The sequence below is a fragment of the Peromyscus leucopus genome, chromosome 1 (assembly GCF_004664715.2).
Source record: "Peromyscus leucopus breed LL Stock chromosome 1, UCI_PerLeu_2.1, whole genome shotgun sequence".
NCBI lineage: Eukaryota > Metazoa > Chordata > Mammalia > Rodentia > Cricetidae > Peromyscus > Peromyscus leucopus.
In genome coordinates this window covers 131,442,804-131,468,126 of record NC_051063.1, presented here as the reverse complement: position 1 = coordinate 131,468,126, position 25,323 = coordinate 131,442,804, and the positions used below count along the sequence as shown (strand labels likewise).

General features: G+C 40.1%; 1 protein-coding gene across 2 annotated transcripts; it reads left to right on the top strand.

Moving 5' to 3' along the window:
- The first annotated feature begins 1,381 nt into the window (after window positions 1–1,381).
- Window positions 1,382–16,342, top strand: LOC114686372 (UDP-N-acetylglucosamine--peptide N-acetylglucosaminyltransferase 110 kDa subunit-like). 2 transcript variants are annotated; one of them, XM_037198291.1, is made up of 2 exons: window positions 1,382–1,502; window positions 11,432–16,342. In XM_037198291.1, the coding sequence occupies exon 2, from the start codon at window positions 11,615–11,617 to the stop codon at window positions 14,723–14,725; it is 3,111 nt and encodes a 1,036-aa protein (XP_037054186.1). In that variant the 5' UTR covers window positions 1,382–1,502; window positions 11,432–11,614; the 3' UTR covers window positions 14,726–16,342. The 2 variants fall into 2 exon arrangements, with proteins under 2 accessions (XP_037054186.1, XP_037054177.1); XM_037198282.1 differs by having other exon boundaries at window positions 11,428–16,342.
- Window positions 16,343–25,323: the final 8,981 nt, after the last annotated feature.

Here is a 25,323-nt window from a genome sequence, read left to right as displayed (position 1 = left end):
ACTGGAAAAAAATTAAATTTGCTTCCAAAGTCACATTTTCATTTTTGTAGATCTTCTCCTCCTTGACAGTATAGTGTACAGTGTTGATTTTATGGTCTTTGACCAGGAGACGGTGATATTACTAGGTCAAAATATATTTAAGGGAAAATTGTAACATATTCATGCTTCAAAGTCCGAGTTTGTCTAGCTGTTTGTTTTTTGCATATTCAGTAGGGATCTAATTTGCGAAGGTGTAAAAGTGAATAGGAGAACTAGAGAGATGGTTAAGCTATTCAGAGCAGCTATTACTCTGCTAAAAGGCTGGAAGCTGGTTTCCAGATCCCAGGTTGGTCTGTCGCCTCACAAGGGCATCTAGACTACTTGACACCTCTTCAAACACACACACACACACACACACACACACACACACACAGAGAGAGAGAGAGAGAGAGAGAGAGAGAGAGAGAGAGAGAGAGAGAGAGAGAGAGAAAGAGAGAGAGGAACATATACGTGTTTAAAATTAATAAACTCTAGCCAGTTGTGTTGGCACATATCTTTAATCCCTGAATTCAGGATGTGGAACCTGTTAGATTATTGACCAGTCTGATCTACCAAGTGAATTCAAATACCAACCATGTCTAAACAGTGAGAACCTGTTCAAAGAGTTAATAAATAAACAAGGAAATAAGCAGAATATCTACATCCTAGCACTTCTTTATTTTCTTGTGTATTTTCTTTTATTAATAAGGATTTTTTTATTCATTTTACATACCAGCCACAGATCCCCCTCTCCTCCCTCCTCCTGTCCCTCCTGCCTCCCCCCCTTAACTCACCACCCATTTGCCAGACTGGAGCACGTCTTCTTTTTGGAGCATAATTAAAAAATTTTCAACACTGCAAGATCACCCAACAGTTTTATAAAAACAGCAATTATTATGTTCATAGTAAGGTTTTCAATTTACCTGACACATTTGAAATTTTAAAAATAAAAATAAAATTAATCAAGTAATATCTGGTTAATGCAGAATGTTTTTAATGCAGTATCTTTTAATCATTATTGATTTTTCCTGCCAGTGCTTCAAATGTCCAGTGTTTTTACACCTTCTCTACTTTGGGTTACATTTTTCCTGAGCAGCCTTTCACTACTGTATATAGAAGGCAAACGGTGAGTTAAGATTATATAATACACGTTGACCACAGAAATGCTTTGAATTTGTTCCTGGCCAATTTAATCAGGGGATTGTGACGCCCCTCCTTTACCATACTGACAATAAGAAAGCTTAAAGCTCATGGCTGCCTATCTTATGTCATTAGGTTCAGAAAAGATTATTGAGTCCCTGCAGCCTGGCAAACATGCACGCATGCGTGATTACAGGGTTGTACTGACTCACTAGCGCAGGCTGGGGGTTGGGAATGTGATGAGTGAAATCAGCGCAGCAGCAGTCCTGCTCAGAGGAGAGGAAGCCAAAGACGCCTGCCGCTTCCACCTGAGGAATGGTCAGCGAGACAATGCAGCAGCCAAGGTCAGCTCCCTCTGAGCCCTGTTGTGTCTTTCATAGGTGGACTTTTTCTTTTTTATTTATTTTTTCATGTTAAGGGTTGGGAATTTGTATGGATTAGAACATTATTGTATAGATCTAAAATCTTTGGCTCTGAGGAATCACATCAGAAATCTATCCTGTTAGGACCTGGCTTCCTTTGTCCTACCCTCTGTTGTATTAGCTGCAAAGTGCTCCTCCCAATGATCCCTCAATCTGTCCTGTCACTTCGGCTCAATTCTCTTCCTGGATGAGCATTTCCATTTCAAAGCTTAGGCAGTATTGTGGAATATCGTTGTATGGGAATAGGGGCAGTGATTAAACCAAAAGGAACAATTGTGGTGTAGGTGTGTCCTAATGGAAGTTAAATTGGGTGTCTTCTTTGCACGGGAGGGTGTGAAAGGATGAAATCGGGTGAGAATTAATGTATAGATTAACAGTGGAGTGGGAGGTCCAACAGACCACAGTCATTTAGACCTGCCAGTTCTGAATGGTTGAAAAAATTGGTAGTATGAGTTCTGACACTATGATAGTTATGATAAAGACAGGGTTTTCCGAAGTGGCTGTAAGAAAGAAGGATGGGGGGAGGGGGGCGGTGGAGAGAGAGAGAGAGAGAGAGAGAGAGAGAGAGAGAGAGAGAGAGAGAGAGAGAGAGAAGGGAGGGAGAGAGAGGGAGAGAGAGGGAGGGAGGGAGGGAGAGGGAGAGAGGGAGAGAGGGAGAGACCGAGAGATGGAGAGACGGAGAGAGGGAGAGAGGGAGAGAGAGGGAGAGAGAGAGAGAGAGAGGGAGAGAGAGGGAGAGACGGAGAGAGAGGGAGAGACGGAGAGACGGAGAGACGGAGAGAGAGAGAATGTGTCCATTTTAGGGTAAGAAGTGAGTGGGTATGTCTGCAAAAAGGCCAGTGTGTGAAGAGGTGGAATGTCTGTTACATACAGCGGTACAGTCTATATAGTAGTACTGCAAGATAAACATTTTTCTATGATATTGTAAGGTGATTTTGTTTGAACATTGTGGACATGTTTCAGTGTTGTATTTTTTTTTTTTTTGGTAATGCTATCTATATCCAACAAATAAACTGTTGATTTGGGAGATATTTGATTTGGATATCTAGAGAGAGGGGGGAGGGAAGAGGAGGAGCGGGGGAGAGGGGGAGAGGGGGAGAGAGGGAGAGAGGGAGAGACAGGGAGAGAGGAGGAGAGAGGGAGAGGGAGAGAATGTGTCCATTTTAGGGTAAGAAGTGAGTGGGTATGTCTGCAAAAAGGCCAGTATGTGAAGAGGTGCTGTATTCAACAAATAAACTGTTGATTTGGGAGATATTTGATTTCGATATGTTATCTGTTTTACCTTTTCTGATCCCCTACCCTGAATGAAGTTTATAAGATATGCATATGACATAAGGAACATATAAGTCCACAGGAGCATGTCTTTTCCTTTTTGGAATTATATTTTGTTCTTGATTTCAAAATGATGTGTAGATTTAAGATTTTAGAAGGTTTTTCCAAAATACAATGTAGTAACCCATGCCAGCACCTCTCTCAGGTTTTCCACACATTGTTACTTTTCCAGAGCTGCTAATTAACACAGATACAGCACAGTAGTAATATACCAGACTGTTTTTGTGTAGCTTAACTTAAAATTTAGGATGGTGATACTTCCTGCTGTTTTTTTATTATTATTTTTTTGCTACAGTGAGGTGTGTGTGTGTGTGTGTGTGTGTGTGTGTGTGTGTGTGTGTGTTTCCAAATAAAGTTACAATTACATTTTTAAATGTGTGTGAAAATTTTTGATGGAGATTACATTGAACATGAGAATTGCTTTGGGTAGAGTGGCCATTTTCATAATAATAGCCCTAGCAATCCATGACCTTGGGAGTCATTTCAGATTCTGGTTTCTTCTTAAATTTAGTTTTCCAATTTCTTCAATTTTTCTACATGTATTTTATATATGTATATATGTGTGTGTATATTATAACAAAATTGTTATATGTTTCTTGTAAAATAATGTCTTATACATAATTTATATATAGTAAATATTGTTTCTATGATTTCTCAACATGCTTGTAATTTAGGAAACCTACTGAATTTTGAATATTAATTTTTTTACACTATGACTTTGTTGAATGTACTTATCAGCATTGAAAGGTTTCTGATACCATATTTGGGAATTTTTACATAGGGAATTATCTTATTCAAATGTGGATACTTTGACTTCTGCCTTTCCTATTTGTGGCGCCTTTTTATCCTTCAGTCTTCCTGCTGCCCTAAGACTTCTAATACAGTACTGAAAAGGAGGGAGGAGTAAATATCCTTATCCTCTTCCTAATTTTAATGAAAATCCTTTGAGTTTCTCTTCATATAGCATGACACTGACTCTGGGCTTCTTGTATGTCTTTATTATGTTGCAGTATGTTGTCTGTATTCATGACCACATTTCTAAAGAAAAAATGGTACTTGTTCACTGGCAACCATCAGTGCCAGTAAGTCCTAGGGTTAAAGCTTTGAGAGCCCCTCCATCCTCCTTGCTTGGGTTTGTACTTGTTCTTGTGAGGATTATGTATGTAACCAAAACCGTGGAGGTTATGTTTGCAACAGCCATGCTGTGTGTATGGGACAAAGTTTCCCAGCATCTCCCCTCATACCCCAGCTCCTATTTTCTTTCCACTCCCTTTTTCTTTATACCTTTGAAACCTGGAGGGAAGTGTTTTAGATATCTCATCTATGACTGAGGACTGACAGTTGCTTATTCTGAGTGCTTTAAGTAGTTATCATCTAAGCATTAGTGATCACTATCTGCTGTAAGATTCTTGTCTAAGCCAGGCAGTGGTAGTGCATGCCTTTAATCCTAGAACTAAGGAGGCAGAGGCAGGCAGATCACTGTGAGTTCAAGACCAGCCTGGTTGACAGAGTTAGTTTTAGGACAGCCAAAGTTCAACAAAGAAACTCTATCTCAAAAACAAAAACAAATATTGTCTAACCAAGATTGACCAGCACAAATTCATGGACATAAACATATATATTTAAAAGGGAGTTTGACAAAAATGGCCAAATAGAAAAATAACATCAATGAGTTCTCTGCTAGGACCTACAGCGTCCCTAGTCATGATTTTTGATCTTTTTTTTTTTTCAGTAACATGCCTGAATTCCCTCCTGTGGAGGAGGCCTCAATTCCAATCAAGAATGTGGTTGGTTACTCTCAGCATGGTCTTGACACTATTGTACTGTGGGTATATTTTGCCTGGCAGGTTATTATTGCAGCATATAAGGTTAAGCCAAGGATCAATAAACAATTAACTTTCTTCTTGTCCAGAGTCTGAAAAGCACTTTCTAGCACTCTGCAAGCTAGCCAGAGGGTGAATATCATCGTTAGTTCAAGGTTAATTTCTCCATGTCCAGCAAACAAAATATGTGATGCTTTCAACCACATTATCTTACCATAAAGTATTGAAAGGCAACCAAAAACAATTACAATAGCCTATATAGTTTTAGATGCTTTCTGCAATTATCTAATCAATAACTTCTAAAAGAGTAACACTTGTCTGTCACTGAGATTTTTATTTAATAACTCATGCCTTTTAGGAGTAATGATTTTAAAAACATTAGATATTTCTGTTTGAATGATTTAAGTGTGTGTGGTGTTTGTGTGTGTGTGTGTGTGTGTGTGTGTGTGTGTGTGTGTGTGTGTGTGTTACATAAGGATTCTTCATACACCTTTAGTTTTGGTTTGCACAACTCATTTGCCTCCTGCCCACCTGATGTCCTGTCCCCATTTCTACTCACAAATTTAGCTTCCAGTGCTGGTTCTATGATCTTTTACATCACATATACTCTGATATTTTCATGTATTATTATTTGAACTAGTATATAAACAACTGTATACGTCCACATGTATCTTGTTCATGCACACTTCATTTTGGGTAAACCTTATTAACTATACTACCCACTCCACCACTCACTTTAATCCATCTGCTTCCAAAAATTCCCTCTCTACTTTGATTTCTCAAGTATACTACCACTCTACTCTTAATGCATCCCTCTCTGCCAATGACAGGTTTCTAATTTTCTATTTTCCACATGGGCTTCATATAACCACATAAAACAAAAGAATTTAAGTAGGATCCTCGTGTGAGTGAGAAGATGAAGTATTTAACCTCTGGGGTTTGGGTGGTATCATTCAGTGTGTTTGTTTTTTTACCTTTTCCATCTAATCACCATAAAATTTCATAAATTAATTTTCTTTGCAGCTAAACATTGTTCTATTGTGTATGTATCTCACATACATTTTAAAAACATTGTTGTATAAATTATTAGAATGTGTCTGTATATTTGTGGGTATGTGTTGTGTGCATGTGCATCAATAGCACCCATGTGCAGTCAGAGGACCACCTTCAGGAAGATATTTTCTTCTTCTACTATTTGTCATCTGAGTATTGCACAGTTACCCTACTCAGCCATATTTTTTGAGAGAAAGAGAGAGAGAGACAGAGAGAGGGGAGAAATCTTATTTTCTTTTTTATCTTTAGTTTTTATTGAGAATTTTTTTATTCATTTTACATACCAACCACAGATCTCCCTCTCATCTGTCCTTCAGCTCCCCTCCCATTTCCCTCCCCAAACCACTCTCCAATCCCTCCTCCATGAAGGTAAGGCCTCCCATGGAGAGTTAGCAAAGCCTGGTACATTTAGTTGAGGCAGGTCCAAGCCCCTTCCCCCTGCAACAAGTTGTCTCACCATAGGTAATAGACTCCAAAATGCCACCAGGGATATATCTTGATCCCACTACCAGGGGCCTCTTAAACAGACCAAGCTACACAACTGTCTTGTTTATGCAAGAAGGCCTATAGTCTTCTATAGGCTTCTTCTATAGTCTTCTATAGCTATGTAGGCTCTACAGCTGTTGGTCTAACGTTTGTGAGTTCTCACTAGCCTGATTTGGTTGTCTCTGTAAATTTCTCCATCATGATCTTGATGTTCCTTGCTCACAGAATCCCTCTTTCCTCTCTTCGACTGGACTCCTGGAGTTCAGCCTGGTGCTTGGCTGTGGGTCTGTGCATCTGCTTCCATCAGTTACTGGATGAAGGCTCTATGATAACAGGGTATTCACCAATCTGATTAACAGGGTAGGTCAGTTCAGGCACTCTCTCCACTATTGCTAGTCTAAACCGGGGGCCAGAGGGTGAGCAATTGAGGGTCGGGGATGGGGGATGAGAACATAAGGGAAGAGCATGGTCAAGATGGGCAGGGACAGAGTGGGAGTGCAATGAAAGATATCATGTTAGAGGAAGATATCATAGAGATAAGGAGAAACCTGGTGCTAGGGAAGTTCCTAGAGATCTTATTTTCATATACAAACTATTTATATGTGTTGGAACCATAGTGTAATCATTATATATGTATATTGGATTGATATCTAAGCAGGGTTGTTAGCAGTTACATCTTCTGAAACATTCATAAACTTTCTGTGTTGTTAAACTTTAATTTACTCACCAATCATGGGTGCTGGTGTAGGAACTGAAAGGTCACATTTTCAAATACAAGCAGAAAGAAGAAAGCTTAGATGATGAGCAGTAAGCAGGGAGAGGGAACTGAAAGCAGCACAAGTCTTTTAATTCCCAAACCCATGCCCTGTGATGTACTTCCTCTACAAATGCTATACAACACCTAAAGCCCATCAAACATAGCCACCTAGGAACCAAGTATTCAAAAACAAGAATCTGTGGGGAACATTTCGTATACAAGCCATCACAGGTACTCTCTATTCTGCCATGCCTACTAATAAGTTCAACCACTCTCACAGGCTCCAGGAAAGTACTGAGGAACATGCCTTTCCATTGACAGAACCGACCACAGAAAAAGACTGGGGCGAGGCAAATAATATCTTCCTGCAGCAAGTCTTGCTGTAGGAGAGAAAAATGTACACTGAGATCTCTGAGAAAGATATTTGCCTATCCATAGTACAAATTTAATATGTAAAACAGTTTTTCAAAGATAATATTTTTATTCGGCAACCCTGGGTAATCTGAACTCACTATGTAGACGGGGACATATGCTTTAACTCACAAAGAGCCTCCTCTGTCTTTCTCACGCCAGACCAAGTCTCAAACTTAATCTTTATCACCAGCATTGTTTATCCTTTATGTCTCTTATAAACTGCTACACAAGCTCTAAAATAGACCAGAAGCTGACTAGGACAGCATGTGACTTTCTGGTTGTGTTTTCTTTGGGCTTTGATGCTTAGAACAAGTCTTAACACATTCACTGATAAATGAATGCAGGCAGACACTTAGTCTCCTTGGGATAGCCCCTACTTCCTTATCAGTTGTTTTGGAACTTTATGAACCTAGTTCCCATGCTAGTCGAAACTCTTTCAACATGATCTCACATATCCGGAGCTCACTCAATAATGCTTATTCTCCCTCCATTGTTTTGTACTCCCTGATATTCATAAGGACATCTAATACCACCTTTCATGTGCTCAGTTACTGCAGTAATACTTGTTCTTCTATTGTGTTCTATACCTGATACTCATGGGGACCTCATACACCAATAACTAAGTGTCTCTAAAGGCTCCTATGAAGGGGAGAGTAGTTTGCCACAGGTAATGAAGGTTGTTTCTTAAAGAGAGATGAGTGGTATTTGACTTAGTTTCTTCATTTCCATAACACTCAGACCACATCCATTCACATGACACATAGCATAAAGACTCAGGCTTTAAGGGACTTTTCATTTCATCGCTAGAAGTCCTCCCATTGGGGACATAGTAGTGCATGTTTTTAATAATTTCACTTGAAAGTCAGAGTCAGGGCTCTCTTGAAGTCAAGGCTTGCTTGGTCTACTTGGCTAGCTACAGACCAGTCACAGCTACATAGTAACCCCTGTCTCAAAGCAGCAAGAACATCAACAAAAAGTCTTTATCAACTTCAGCAGTTCTGATGCTGAATATTCACTAATTGTCATAGTTTCCTATAGAGGGCTGTTACTAGACCCCTGTCTTAATAATGAATTATAGATTTTCTCTTTCAGTATATTAACACTTGAAGCTGAATAGAATTTTATGATTTCTAACTCACTTCTCCCTTTTCAGTCTCTGATTTTTTACATGGATTGCATGTCTTGGCCCCTAGAAAGTGATCTTTAGCAGAACTAGAACCTTTATATCCTTATCCTTGTATCTTGACAGCTATATAAAAAGGCAAGCACCCAGGTATGGTAATACCCACATTTAATCCCAGAGGCAGACTCAAAGGCAGAGGCAGTTGGGTTTCTCTGCATTTGAGGGCAGCCCAGGCTATACAACTACATAGTTTCAGGTCATATGAGAATACATAGTGATACTCTGTCTCAAAAAGACACAAGTCATTATAGCCCATCTTCCACTTTTGGTACTGAACAGCTGTCATAACTTGCAAAGGACCTTAACCCATATATGCTACTTTCATGAATGACAATATAAGTTTTAGTTCACCAATCTTTTTAAGGAGAGTTCCATGTTTACAACTTCGGGGCTATTCATTTTGGGGGCATTTCTGTCTATTTCATGAAGGGCAGATACTGATATTTCCCTTAGAACATTGCATTCTCAGATAGCTTCAATATAATTAAATGGCATCTCAGCCATACAACATGCTACTGCCATTATAGCAATGGGCCATATCCTCTCTTGGCATTTGGGGGAATGTAGCCATCAAAATTTGCCCCATGATAATGCTGTTTTTCAGACACATCAGCTCTGATTGCATATATTATCTCCTTGCCACGCAACCACTCCTTACCAACTGATCTCTGATAGTATCAGTCACTGTTCATGCACAGATTTTGTTGCATGACATTCTGTGTGCAGTAATTTATATCTAAATTTTCCTCACTATATGCTCAATGAGAATCATTTTATACAACTAAGATTTATTCATGTTATTTCAAATATCAAAATTTTCTTCTTTTCGCATGTGGAGGGGGGGAAATCAAATGAAATTAGGTGTGTAAGGATGTGGTCAGGATCTGAAATAAGAGGGGGAGGGAAATAATATGATCAAAATGTATAATATGACCAAAACAATTCTGAAGAAGTATACCAGTGGAACTGCTAAACTAGATGGCAAGAATCCCATGAGGCCTCAATCAATCATACACTAAGGACTCTAGGCAACAGTAAAAAGCTGGGAACATGACAGGTGGTCTTCCCTAGGGAAGATCACATCAATTGGTTTTCTAATACCTAATGGCCAGCCCAGGAAATATACATGCAAGTAACATTATACAAACAGAACAGGTTGTATTTAGGAATATATATACCTATATGCATACAACAACTATTGGGGGAAAAGAGGTCATTAATTTGAAGAAGAGTGTGGAGGGGTATTTGGAAGGTTTTGAAGGGAAGGAATGGAACAATATAATTTTTTGTGTGGGTCGGTTTCTTTTTCAGAGACAGGATAGTTTTCTCTGTGTAACTACCCTGACTGTCCTGGAACTCTCTCTGTAGACCAGGCTGACCTCAAACTCACAGAAATCTGATTGCCTCTGCCTCCCAAGTGCTGGGATTAAAGGCATGTTTCACTAATGCTTAGTGAGAAAATGTAATTTTTTAAATAAATTTGAAATTTTTACTTTTTAGAAAATGTAATCAATTTAATTAATTATATAAAGGCAGTGTTTAAAACCCTCAAAGGTCAGTCCATTTGAGTGCCACATCTGTCAACTTAAATCTAATCCCTGGGATCGATGTGGTAGAAACAGAGAAATGACTATTTTAGGTAAACCTTCGTCTTATAAACATGGAACATTAAATTTGTGTGTGCATGCTTCTATGTGTATTCACATGCAAATATACACAAAAATAAATAAATTAATGTGTACTTTTTAAAATAACTTTACTATTTGTTATAATTGTGCTTCTGTATGTGCTTATTTTACACAAAACCTTTTTGAGCTTTATACTAAAAACAGTTTTTGATCCTGTGGTATATTTTCATTCTTTTATTTCTTCATTCTGTCAACATTTATTTGTTTGTTTTTTTGTTTATTTATTTTTAAACAGGTTTTTACATACTACAGGGTGGCCTAGAACTTACAATGTAACAAGAATCACCCTGAGTACCTGGTCCTTGTGCCTCCACCTCTAGATTCTTGGTGTTAGAAATGCTCTGCACTAAATCCTGATTATGCATTGTTATAAATAAAATCCAAAGTTTGGTTCATGCTAATTAGGAACTCTACAAACTTTCCAGTGGAATCTCACAGGGTACACCAACCACACATGGGAATAGGATCCATGCCCAGCAGTGGATAGAAAACACAAAATATATTCAATGGTACTTTTGTACTTTTTTTCTGGTGTTGCTTTGCTTTAGCATTTTTGGTCTTACTCCTTTTGCTTATATATTCTGGTTTCCAATTTTGTATTTTTTAATGGGTTATGTGTGCAGGTGTGTGTATGTTTCTTTTATTTTCTTTATTCTGGTTTGTTATATTCATCTGATATTTGTTTTAAATAATAAGATAGAAAGAAAGTATCTGGAGTTGAGTGGGTGGGGATTTGGGGAAAATGTTGGGGGAATTTGGAGAGGGGTAATTCTGGTCAGAATATATTTCATGAAAATTAATCTTAATTATACATATATACATGTTTTTATGACTCATACATGAATCATGTATATATGACTTCCTTCTCATCTGGGATATATCAGGTACTTCCATCCATCTGCTAGTCTGTTTCAAAAGATCAAGAGGGAAATCTTTATATTTTGGTTTTCACATTGCAAACTTTTATCACCTTCTGAGGTAACATCCATTATCATTTTAGCAAAGTTGGATGATAATTGCCTTCCACTACAAATACAAAATAGGTTGCACAAGTAACAACTAATTACTACTCTGAAAATGTTTCTAATAAATTTCACTCTTTTGTCTCAAGACAGTGAGAGGTAAATCTCTAACAAGAGTTCCAAAGATTCGAGTCCAGTATCTCCTGCGGAACCTTAAGCCTTCTAAACCACTGATACCGCTGCTGCTCATTTCCTGCTACTTCTAGAAACATTCTTGCCAGTAGTGGTGGCAGTAGAAGTCAATTACCCAGCTTCCTCTGTCTCAAGAAGCTCCAGATGGCGTCTTCTGTGGGCAACGTGGCTGACAGCACAGGGCTGGCTGAGTTGGCACATCGAGAGTATCAAGCAGGAGATTTTGAGGCAGCTGAGAGACACTGCATGGAGCTCTGGAGACAAGAGCCTGAAAATATTGATGTTCTTTTATTACTTTCATCTATACACTTTCAGTGTCGAAGGCTGGACAGATCTGCTCACTTTAACACCTTGGCAATTAAGCAGAATCCCCTTCTAGCAGAAGCCTATTCGAATATGGGGAATGTGTACAAGGAAAGAGGACAGTTACAGGAAGCAATTGAACATTATCGACACTCCTTGCGGCTCAAGCCCGATTTCGTTGATGGCTATGTTAATCTGGCATCAGCCTTGGTAGCAACAGGTGACATGGAAGGAGCAGTACCAGCTTACGCATCAGCTCTTCAGTGCAATCCTGATTTGTACTGTGTTCGCAGTGACCTGGGGAACCTGCTCAAAGCCCTAGGTCGCTTGGAAGAAGCCAAGGCATGTTATTTGAAAGCAATTGAGACACAACCAAACTTTGCAGTAGCTTGGAGTAATCTCGGCTGTGTTTTCAATGCACAAGGGGAGATTTGGCTGGCAATTCATCACTTTGAAAAGGCTGTTACCCTTGACCCAAATTTTCTGGACGCTTATATCAATTTAGGAAATGTTTTGAAAGAAGCACGCATTTTTGACAGAGCAATGGCAGCTTATCTTCGTGCCTTAAGTTTGAGCCCAAATCACGTGGCGGTGCATGGCAACCTGGCTTGTGTGTACTATGAGCAAGGCCTAATAGCCCTGGCCATCGATACTGGCAGGCGAGCTATAGAACTGCAGCCACATTTCCCTGATGCTTATTGCAACCTAGCAAATGCTCTCAAAGAGAAGGGCAGTGTTGCTGAAGCAGTAGATTGTTATAACACAGCTCTTCGTCTGTGTCCTACCCATGCAGACTCTTTGAATAACCTCGCCAACGTCAAACGGGAACAGGGCAATATTGAAGAGGCAGTCCGCCTATATCGCCAAGCATTGGAAGTCTTCCCAGAGTTTGCTGCTGCACATTCCAATTTAGCAAGTGTACTACAACAACAGGGCAAGCTGCAGGAAGCATTGATGCATTATAAGGAAGCCATAAGAATCAGTCCGACATTTGCTGATGCTTATTCTAATATGGGAAACACTCTAAAGGAGATGCAGGATGTTCAGGGAGCCTTGCAGTGTTATACTCGTGCCATTCAGATTAATCCCGCCTTTGCAGATGCACACAGCAATCTGGCTTTCATTCACAAGGATTCGGGGAATATCTCAGAAGCAATAGCTTCTTACAACACAGCTCTGAAATTTAAGCCTAACTTTCCTGATGCCTATTGTAACTTGGCTCATTGCTTACAAATCATCTGTGATTGGACAGATTATGATGAGCGAATGAAGAAATTGGTTAGTATTGTAGCTGAGCAGCTGGAGAAGAATAGACTGCCTTCTGTGCATCCTCATCATAGTATGCTGTACCCTCTTTCTCATGGCTTCAGGAAGGCTATTGCAGAGAGGCATGGGAATCTCTGCTTGGATAAGATTAATGTCCTTCATAAACCACCATATGAACATCCAAAAGACTTGAAGCTTAGTAATGGAAGATTGCGTGTAGGCTATGTGAGTTCTGACTTTGGGAATCATCCTACTTCTCACCTTATGCAGTCTATTCCAGGCATGCACAATCCTGACAAATTTGAGATATTCTGCTATGCCCTGAGCCCAGATGATGGTACAAACTTCCGAGTGAAAGTGATGGCAGAAGCCAATCATTTCGTTGATCTCTCTCTGATTCCATGCAATGGAAAAGCAGCTGACCGCATTCACAAGGATGGAATTCACATCCTTGTAAATATGAATGGGTATACCAAGGGTGCTCGAAATGAGCTCTTTGCTCTCAGGCCTGCTCCTATTCAGGCAATGTGGCTGGGATACCCTGGGACTAGTGGTGCACTGTTCATGGATTATATCATCACTGATCAGGAAACATCCCCAGCTGAAGTTGCAGAGCAGTATTCTGAGAAACTGGCTTACATGCCCCATACTTTTTTTATTGGTGATCATGCTAATATGTTCCCTCACCTGAAGAAAAAAGCAGTCATCAATTTTAAATCCAATGGGCACATTTATGACAACCGGATAGTTCTAAATGGCATCGATCTCGAAGCATTTCTTGATGGTATACCAGATGTGAAGATTGTCAAGATGAAATGCCCTGATGGAGGTGACAATGCAGACACCAGTAACACAGCTCTTAATCTGCCTGTCATTCCCATGAATACGATTACAGAAGCAGTTATTGAAATGATTCACAGAGGACAGATTCAGATAACCATTAATGGATTCAGTATTAGCAATGGACTGGCAACTACACAGATCAATAATAAGGCTGCAACTGGAGAGGAAGTTCCCCGTACCATTATTGTAACCACCCGTTCCCAGTATGGGCTACCAGAAGATGCCATTGTGTACTGTAACTTTAATCAACTATATAAAATTGACCCCTCTACCCTGCAGATGTGGGCAAATATTCTGAAACGTGTACCTAATAGCATGCTCTGGCTGTTGCGTTTTCCAGCAGTAGGAGAATCCAATATTCAACAATATGCACAAAATATGGGCCTTCCCCAGAACCGTATCATTTTTTCACCCGTGGCTCCTAAGGAGGAGCATGTCAGGAGAGGTCAACTGGCTGATGTCTGCCTGGACACTCCCTTATGTAATGGGCACACCACAGGGATGGATGTTCTCTGGGCAGGAACACCTATGGTGACTATGCCAGGAGAGACTCTTGCCTCTCGAGTTGCAGCTTCTCAGCTTACTTGCCTAGGATGTCTTGAGCTCATTGCTAAAAACAGACAAGAATATGAAGACATAGCTGTAAAACTGGGAACAGATCTAGAGTATCTGCAGAAAATTCGTAGCAAAGTCTGGAAACAGAGAATATCTAGCCCTCTGTTCAACACCAAACAATACACAGTGGAATTAGAGAGACTGTATCTGAAGATGTGGGAGCATTATGCAGCTGGAAACAAACCTGACCACATGATTAAGCCTGCTGAAGTCACTGAATCAGCCTGAATAAAGACTGTGCACAGGACAATTACCCCTATACCTGATCTTCAACCTTCTGGGGGAAAGGGAACTAGATAACATGCTTTGTGTTTATCTGTACAGCACTGTGTTGCAGGTGGGTGATATATAATGATAATAGAATAGCACAGCCAGACTTGCCTCTTGCATAAGGAGAGATGAGATAAGAAACTGCTATTCCAAAAGGAATCTCTGTAGAGTGTTGCACCAAGCAGGTGGTACAAAGGTCTGGAAGGTCTGGTCTCCCTTGGTCTTCCATGGGATGCTTAATATGGAAGGAGATAGAGATTGACCAGCCGTTTTGTGATTCCATGAATTGATCAAGTCTTCTGATCCTCTTTTTTTCTTCGTATTTTGAGTATTAAAGCTTTTAAAAATGTTTGCTTTCAGGTACTTTTACTCATGTGAAGTGATATTGATTCTTCTGAGATAAGGTTTAAACTAAAATATTGCTTCTTGTTTTAGTGTGTGAACTCTGACAGGGTGACAGGAACCTTGCTGGTGTAGTCTTTTTATAGGTTTTATAAACCACTGGAGCCTGTATCAGTTATTTTAGTGTCTGACCTAATGCTTGACGCTGGCAGTGCTTTATTGATTTAGATGGTGACTCAGATTTTTCAGCGTTTTTGCCATTTCTTTTCCTTCACCTCCCTTTAAATTTGCCTGTGACTGCTAACGATACCAAGTCTTATTTCAAACATCTTAAAGTGTTTCTCTTAAACATGCCATCTGGTTCCAAATGAAAATTCTTAGGAGTGGATATTAATCATGAAGGGCACAGTTGTGATACTGTTATTGATAACAATGTAGATATTTTTGCCTGTTTTTTTTTTTTACCTATTTCAACAGTGGTTAAGCCTCTGACTGCCCCTCCTCTGCTGCTTCTAAAAGTGATGTGTGTGATAAGATTTTTACCTTCCTTTTAAAAGCTTTTTTTTTTTAAGTGAGTCACATTCTTCCTATTTCTTTTAGGAGAAATGAAATCCCAGGTAAGTATTAGTATTCAAATATTTGATTAGTAAGTTGTAGTTATCTCCAGTACATTAAATATTGTTCACTGATAGATTTTGAGGTAAAAGCTCTGCAGGACCATCTCTATATAGGCAGTTATTTTTCAGACTGTGTTAGTGTATAAGTCTCTACATTTATGGATTCAGCCTTGGTAGTAGGGAGTTTGCATCACTACTTGGTTTAGAGTATGTTAGACATTTGCCCTCCTGGAGTTTGAATTCTTGTGTTTCCATACAAGGCAGAGGGCTTGAGGCTTAAGCAAAGAAGCCACCATATGAATATGTTTGTACTGCTCTACTGCACTTGTACTGTGCAGTCACAGGTCAGTGTCATGTGTTAGTGCTCTAGATTATGTCTTTACAAAGCACCTAGACAGTGCACCCATTCTGTAGATGCAGCTGTTTCCTGACCTTAGCTGACAAGTTATTGATAATTAAGAATTTGAATTTGTGATCCTTGCTGCTTGTTAAAACCTAAGCAAGGAGTCTCGTGTGTAATTCTGAAGGAGAATTACATTGTAATGAATTGTGTACCTTTAGTAATGGAAATCAAGGAACATCAGTTAAGAGATTTTTTTTTTTTTTTTTTTTTTTGGTTTTTCGAGACAGGGTTTCTCTGTGTAGCTTTGCGCCTTTCCTGGAACTCACTTGGTAGCCCAGGCTGGCCTCGAACTCACAGAGATCTGCCTGCCTCTGCCTCTCGAGTGCTGGGATTAAAGGCGTGCGCCTTTTTTTTTTTTTTTTTTGAGTTAAGAGATTTTTTTAAAAAAATTATTTTTTAACTGTTAAAGGTTGCCAGCATGGTTACAGATAAACTGACTTTTCAAATTCACAGAACTACTAAATGTGGGATGGATAATAGACTTCCAGTGCCATTAAGGCTGTGATCTGTGGCCATTTTACATGGCACATCATTCCTCCTATAGATATGAACTTCTTCCTGTCAGGAAAAGTAGCCGCTCTGGTTGAAGCTTTGCTTATTGTAACTGGCTTTTATTTCCAGGTAGCATGTCTGTGGAAGATTTAATTCTGATAGAGTTATAGATATTACTGGAAACTAATTTGTTTTTTTCTGTTTTATTCTGCTGCTTTGTTGAAAAAAAATAAAGCATTTAAATTGTGCTCCAGAAATTCAGATGTTGTCTTGTGGTCTTTAAACAATAAATGGATGATTTCCCATTAAAAAAAATTCACTCTTTTGTAACATTTTTCCATCCATTTAACTATGAGTTACATGATATTGTTTTTTTAACACCTAAACAATATTTCATTGTGTAAATATACCAAATTTTCATTATCTATTCATTTGTTTATGGACAGCTAGGCTATTTCCTATTTCTAACTAATGTTAATAAAGCAGCACAAAATATAATGAGCAAGTGTCTCTGTAATAGTATATAGATTCCTTTGGGTATATGCCCAAGAATGGCTCATCTGGATATTGAGGTAGATCTATTCCCCAGTTCCCCAGGCAAAACCACACTGATTTCCAAGGTCACTATACAAGTTTGTATTTCCACCACCAATGGATAAGAAAGAATTCTTACACCATTTACTCACTATCATGTGCTGTCAATTGTTTTAATGATATTGGCCATCCTGAGTAGTGTAAGATAAAATCTCAAAGAGGTTTTAATATGCATATTCCTGATGAATAAGGATGTTGAACTGTAGACAAATTGCTAAATGGTCATATTAATAAAAAACATGGAGCTAGAAATTGGGGTTGACAGATCAAAGGAATAGAACAAGCCTCAAGCCAACCTAACCTCACTGACCCTCGACTTTGAAAAAGACCCACTTCCTGTATATCCATGCCTATATTTCTTTCTGTTCTGCTAACTCATTTTCTCTCTACCCAGCTACATCATTTCCTCTTCCAGCACAGCTCTGTCACTTCCTGTCTGTCTGTACATACATCTTCTATGATAAAAAACAAAAACAAAAACAAAAACAAAAAAACTACCCTTCCTGAGCTCCGGGCTCTCTGCTCTCACTGCTGTGTTGTACAGAAATTTCAAGCACTTAGCTTGAAAATAAAGGCTCTTTGCTGTTACATATAGAATATGGTCTCCTTGGTAGTCTTTTGTGTACTCTGAGCATAACATCTGGGGACTCATGCAGCATCCCCCAAGCCCACTGGGACCACGGACCATAGAGCCGGAAGCTGGCTGGTAAGTGTCTGTCTGTCTGTCCTGTCTGTCTGTGTTCAGTTTTATTTCTATGACTAGCTGAAATTGGTGATTGTGATCAGGAAGGGTTAAGGGCAGACCTTAACCTCTGAAAACCGTGATCACAAGGTCCTGGAAGACGTTTCAGTCCCCAGTGGTGGGGTCGGAGAACTCCACATCTGTTTATCTGTAGTGGGGCAGAGACCCCCCCCATATCTGTTTGATTGAAGACAGAGGGCCACAAATCTGTAGTGAGGCAGAGACCCTAACATCTGTTTCTTGGGAAAATTGTATGCCTTTATGTTGGAATTTCGTGCCTATACAAATGTGTAAATGTGTGAAAAATGTGGCCACAAGTATGCATGATTTATGCCTAGGCTTGTGTGTGCATTGTGACTCCTGTGGACAGTCTTTGGGGCCAGATGGACAGCAGAAGGGACAGAGGGTCCCTTTGATTGAACTGGCACAGACTAAAAGTACTCCCCCATCTCTTCCTTGCCCTCTGACCCACAGCATAGGCAGCAGAAGACAGGGCACCACATTGTTGTGATTCAGGATGGGTGACAGACAGGGTGGCCCACGGGCTGTTGCAGGGACCTGGTGTGCCAACAAGCCACTGAGAGCTAGGGTGGGCCATGAACACAATGGCCTGAACATGGCAAGTTCGAGGCTGCCCTTGCCATGGGGTGGAGACTTTGCGGCAGTGTGCTAGTGATGGCCAGGGAAGCCCAGAAGCTGCAGCCATGTCTGGGACTAAGAGCTAGGGCAGGTCATGAGCACCTCGAGACTCTGGCTTCAGGGCAAGACCCGGAGCAGGGAGCCACAGGGTAGAGCAGTGCAGAGCAGGCAGGGCCTTATGTAGCTTGGAGCATACCTGGGTCCTATGTGGCTCTGGGCTGATGGAGAACTGCCCCTCTGCAGTCATAGCTCCAGAGGGACCTGGCTGGGGCATAGAGTCCCTTCTAGTCTGACACTTTCATGCACTTGGGAATCTGGAGTTGGCTTGGCTGTGATCTTGTGTCCTCATGCTATACTTCTCCTCCCATGTTGATGAGTCGGGCTCCCAAGACCTGCTCTGGGGTTGCCTGCTCCAAGGGAGGAATGGAATGTCACTGCCTATGGTTGCTAAGCTAAGGCAGCTATGTAATAATGCTGTAGCCAGGGCTGCCTTCATCATTCAGATCCAAAGATTCTTCATGCCAGTACAGTATTGATGCAAATTTAGAGTTATTCTTGTTATGGTATACACATGTATTTCTGTTGTTGTTTAAAATATTGTAGCTTTATAATATATCCTAGACTACTGAAAGAAATTACAAGAAAGTCTTTGGTAAGAGTTTTTGTGTTTAAAAAATAAGAGAGAACGCAGACTAAAATAATAAGAAAAAAAAGGAAAAAAATTGTCTGAAGTTTCTCTCTGAGGAATCGAAGGAACAGACTGAAGGTACATAGAAGGTTGTAGAAGGTCAGAAGAGATGTGAACTATGTTGAAGTTTCTCATACCTAAAAATACTGAATTTGAAAGTTAATTCTGGTTGGTTCTCATTTTAAAATTAGCTGATGATTCTTCACTGCAAACCACTTATGTGTTATAATATATATATATATGTGTGTGTGTGTGTGTGTGTGTGTATGTGTGTGTGTGTATATATATATATATATACATATATATATATATATACATATATATATATATATATATGACTTGGATGTGTGAATGTAAGCTAGCTTTAACTGTATGTATGTGTCTGTAACTTGGATCCAACTATGCACATGTATGTAAGTAACTATTCTTTAGAAAAACATGTTATAAAGAGCAACTACATGGCTTTCCTCCAACTTGGCTGGTGATCTCATCATCATGTAGGCAGCCACATGGCTGAAAGCCATCTTTTACTAATGTTATAAAGATCTATTCAGGTTAACAAAAGCTAACTTGGAGATTTATACCTAAGTACTTATGTCTTTGCCAAGTACTCAAGAGTAAGCTTCTAGAGAATTTAAATAAATGGCTACATGTATTTAATAAATAAGGTATTTGATAAGTATTTAATCTTCACCTCAATGTTTTTATATACAAGAATGTACCTTGCTCTGGCAGCTACAATTTGTAATTTAAGAGTCATGGGGTGGGGGTGGGAGAGTGGGAGGAAGGATGAGAGGGGCACCTATGGTTTGTATGTAAAATGAATAAAATAATTTTTTTAGAAAAAAAAAAGGAGTCACCTAGGTGATAGTCACCAGAAACTGGGATGTTAATTTCTTGTGATACAGAAAGACAATGACCTAGGCAAAGGGCTTGGAACAGCTCCTAACCCCATGAATCTCCACCCTTTGGGGGGTTGTAAAACCTCTTTACAGGGGTAGCCTTGGTCCACCTGCATGTCAGATATTTGCATTGAGGTTCATAACAATGGCAAAACTGAGGTTATGAAATAGCATGGGAAAGTTGAGAACCAGTGACTTGGAGAATGTTTCTCCTTACTCAAGTCTATTCAGGCTTAAGAATGTATATTTAGCCTCCTTGTCTTTGCTAAATTTGTTAAGCTTAAGCTATTTGGATAAACTGAGTCATATAAATGTTTTATATTGATATTTTCTCTTGGTTTCTTTACTGAATCTGTATTTGATACTAGAAGAGCTCCAATTTAAAATCATTGTTTTCAAGGCTGCTTATTGTAGACTATTAGAGAACATAAGTAAATAGTCATCTTATAAATAATCAAGTTCTTTAATTGTAGTCATGCTAAATACTGATGTAATTAATTACAGGGACAAGCTTTACTTAGTCCCTTGCATATGTTTTCAAGGTTGAGCTTAAAACAAGAAACAAAGTTTACCTATTCAGATACACCTGGACAGCCCTCATACTTCAGAGATCTGCAGAATATGGCATTTAAAATGTTGATCTAAAAGCTTATTATATCAGACAGACTTCCAGATCCTAGCAGTGACTAAAGGTCTCCAAAGAACATTATGTACGGGGCATCACATGACGTCTCCACCTAGATTGTGGTAATGCTGAACACAAGGAAGATGCCCACAATGCAACACCTGCTAACAGGACCTGGCCCAGGCTGTGGACCAATAGCAGGACCCTGGAGAATTGTTTGCTCCCCTTTTGCCTAGACAAAGTAAAATCAGTCTTCCTGTGTCCCTTTTCTACTGGAAAAACTCTGCCTTATGTGCCTGATGGCTGAAGAAGATGATGCCGTTCTGATACTTGTGCCTCCAATGCTATGGAGACCTGGGTATGGACTTGTCCCTGTCATTTATAGAATCACAAATTGCGTGGTCTGCCCTCAGATATAATTTATCCTTCTCGGACCTCTGATAATACTGATGGCTAGGCTAGCTATAACTTTGTCAGCTTAGCAGCATCAGACCATCAGATCCTTCCACAAAGCTATAACTAGCTTGTTTGCTCATTTTTAAGAAAATGTTCTAAGATATAAAAGTTTAAGTAAGTCATAAAGGTTTAAATATGGATCTAAAAAAGGTCTGATGATATGAAAATCTATGCAAGTTTTGAGGGTCTAAGAATATTTAAGTTAGATAAAGGTGTATGGATATGAGAGCATATAACATTGAATAGATTTCTGATAAGCTGGTAAAGCAATGACTACTTACTATTCAGTCATAAGCTAAACATTTTAGATTTATTTTGATTGTCATCTAAATATAAATTTAAAAGTGCTTTTCATGAGGCCAAAATATCTCATCTAATTTATACCTGGCTCTCCGGACAGAAGGAACATTCACAAGTTTTTAACCCCAAATCTGTAGTTCTTGTTAGGACTCAATGGTGTGAGTCCCTTCTTTTATAGATACTCATCACCTGCTCTGTCTATGATATAGATTTCAGTACAGATTGGTAACACTAATATATCTAAAACTTTTATGTCATTTTGTAAGATAATGCAAATAAGCCTTAGAGGATTAAAATAGTCACAAAACCTGGATCCACTTCACAGAAGTTGGAAGGATCCCAGATATGTAGAGCATAAATTTTCCCCCAATTGTCTATTACTAAGAATGGTATTTTTTTCTCTCCTGGTCTCAGAATTTCTGTTCTTCCCAATTACTATGAATATGGGCCCAAAAATCCTAAATAAGTTTGTAAATTGTAACTTTTGATACTAATTTAGATTTGTCTCAACAGGTTTCCACTTGGCTGGTAGACACCTCCAAGCTTCAATTGCTGACTATACCACCCTGAATGACTATGAGCTCTGAACTTGCTAAAAGCTGACATGGACCAGCCCAGTCAATGTGATTGTTCCCTGTCTATACAGCTGGGTCAGATAGACACATGCTTCTGACAGATGCCCCTTTGCCTAGCCTTTGACTAGCCTTTCAGCTTTTGACTAGCCTTTCAACTTTTGGGGGGCAGTTCCATTAGAGAATATGTCATCCCATGTTCCCTGCCCAAAATAGGTTGAAGTGTTGGGTCAAAAGGAAATTCACTGGCATAGGGGATGAAATGGCTAACTATAATGCCCATTGACATACCAGGAAAATAGGTTCAGAGTTGTCAGTTGATAAATTTATTAACTGAAATGGTTCTGAAATAAAATAAGACACTTGATTTTTGTGTAGAACCAAAGAGGTACGATGTAAGATTATAATCTCATTGTACTCAAAGATCAGAACTACAGGGCCTTAAGAATGGCCATAGATACAGATGTTGCTGGTGGTTCTTAGGTCCCAAAATCCTTAAATCCATGGGCAGCATGAACAGTAGACTAGTGGCTGTGGAGCCCCCATGGGACAGGACTAGGCCCTCTGGATACGGAAGATGGTTGTTTGGCTTGAACTGTTTGGGGGGCACCCAGGAAGGGGGATCAGGATCCAGCCCTGGTGCATGCGCAGGCTTTTGGGAATCTAGTCCCTGTGGTGTGATGCCTTGTGCAGCCTTGGTGCAATGGGAAGGGGCTTGGACTTGCCTAGGCTCAGTGTGCCGGCCTCTGATGACTCCCCATGGGAGATCTTGATTTGATAGATGTAGGGATGTGGGGTGGCTTGGGAGAGAGGGCTGTGGGTGGGAGGAGGGAGGAGGTGGGGTCTGTGAGTGGTATGTAGAGTGAGTAGAAATTTTCTTAATAAAGAACAAAAATTCCCTGGGTAGATAGGACTCATGGTTGAGTCCTATCACTGGTACTTGTGAAGGGGAGAATATGAGGGCAGCCTAAAACAGCTTGACCACACAGCTGCCATGACAGGCTTAGAGGCCCAGACACAGCTTCTGTTAGACAATACCTGGACCCAAGAAAAGCCATAAGCTGATACCACTCAATCAAGCCTGCATCTAAGAGGAAATACCTGACCTCCCAAACATGCCCTATACCTCTAGACAAAAGTCAGCCAATCAGGGTCCTGAAAATCCCCTTCAAGACCCTGGAAATACCCTCACCCCAACTTCCTCCAGATGTGTGTGCCAGGCTCTGCTGATTCCCATGGGAGACCTTGATTTGGAAAATGTGGGGATGGGGGTGAATTGGGGGAAATGCTAAGGGGTGGGAAGAGGGAGTAATCTGTGGTTGGTATGTAAAGTGAATAGAAAATTTCTTAATAAAAAAATGGGGGGAACCCTACCCTGCATGGGCTCTGGGCTCTCTGCTTTCACCACTGTGTTGTACAGAGTTTGAAAATAAAGGCTCTTTGCTTTTACATATGGAATTTGGTCTCTGTGGTAGTCTTTTGGGGGTTCCAGTGATCTGGGCATAATAATGTCAGAGGTCAACTATAGTGGACTTGGTTCTGTCCTTTTCACTGTTTTTTAAGGGAGGATCTTCTTATTGGTAAGTCACACAACTGACTTTCACCCCAATCTTCACTTTTTAGATGAGACTATGTAAGTGCTTATTTAGACATGTGTAATTCCAGAAACCTTCTCATCCTTCCATGCCCACCCTTCACTTTTTGAGAAAATACAAATTTACTTTAATTCTTTTGATTCTGTAGAAACTGAAGATAAGAGTATAGTGAGTGAAAATGAACAAGACATTTCTGGTAGAACTTCAGGTCTCTTCCTTGCCTTAAAGGCACATTGCAACTATCACCCACATGCGGAGGGTCTAGGTCAATCCGATGCAAGCTCCCTAGCTATATGGCCTAGAGTCCAGTTCATGAGCTCCCACAAGCTCAGGTCAACTGTCTCTGTGGGTTTCTCCATCATGATCTTAACCCCCCACACCTCGTATAATCTCTCCCCCCTCTCATTAGCTGGACTCCAGGAGCTTAGCCCAGTGCTTGGCTATGGATCTCTGCATCTGCCTCAGTCAGTTACAGAATGAAGGTTCTATGATGACAATTAGGATAGTAACCAATTTCATTATAAGAGATGGCCAGTTCAGGCACCCTCTCCACTATTGCTAGGAGTTAGTTGGGGCCATCCTTGTGGACTCCTTGGAGTTTCCCTGACAACAGATTTCATGATAACCCCATAATGGCCCACTCTATCAAGATATCTTTTTCATTTCTCACCCTCTCTGTCCCTCCCCCAACTCAACCATTCCATCTTCATGTTCCCATCTTCTATCCCCTCCATTCTGCCCTACCCTGCCCCTAGTTTTTCCAGGAGATCTCATATATTTACCCTTCCCAGGGTGATCCATGTATACCTCTTAGGGTCCACCTTGTTACCTAAGTTCTCTGGGGCTGTGGATTGCAGTCTGGTTAATCTTTGCTTTACATCTAATATCCACTTATGAATTGTGTTGCTTGGTCTGTTTATGGGGTCCCCAGCAGTAAGACCAGGACCTGTCCCTGGTTCATGAGCAGGCTTTTTGGAACCTATTTCCTATATTCCCATATGCCTCTCTCAGCCTTGATGCAAGGATAGGAGTTTGGTCTTGCCTCAACTTGATAGGCCATGCTTTGTTGACTCTCATGGAAGGCCTTACTCTTTCTAAATGGATACAGAGGAAGAGTGGATACAGTGTTGAAGGAAGGAGGAGAAAGGGGATGGGAGGAGAGGAGGGAGGGGAAACCATGGTTGGTATGTAAATTAAATTTAAAATTTTTAATTAAAAAAATTATAGTGGGTAGCCATTCCAGCTTTGATCTGGAAATTCCAACCCCCATTGAGACTCTGGCAACTATCACACCTATGAGGCAGGGCTAGGGGAGAGCACTGGCCCCTCCAGCTCTCAGGTCTCCAGGCTCCTCCCTTGGCCCCGCCTCGTAGGTGTGACAGTTGCCAGAGTCTCAATGGGGGTTGGAACTTCCAGATAAAAGCTGGAATGGCTACTCACTACAAAAAATGATCATAAAGGCACATTGTAGAATACCATATCTCATTAAGCTTTCAGCAATCAATTATTCCTGTGTTCACAGATCTACCTACCATTCAACAAAATAAAAGTACCTATGGAAACATCATTTAAAAGTTCTAAAAAATGAA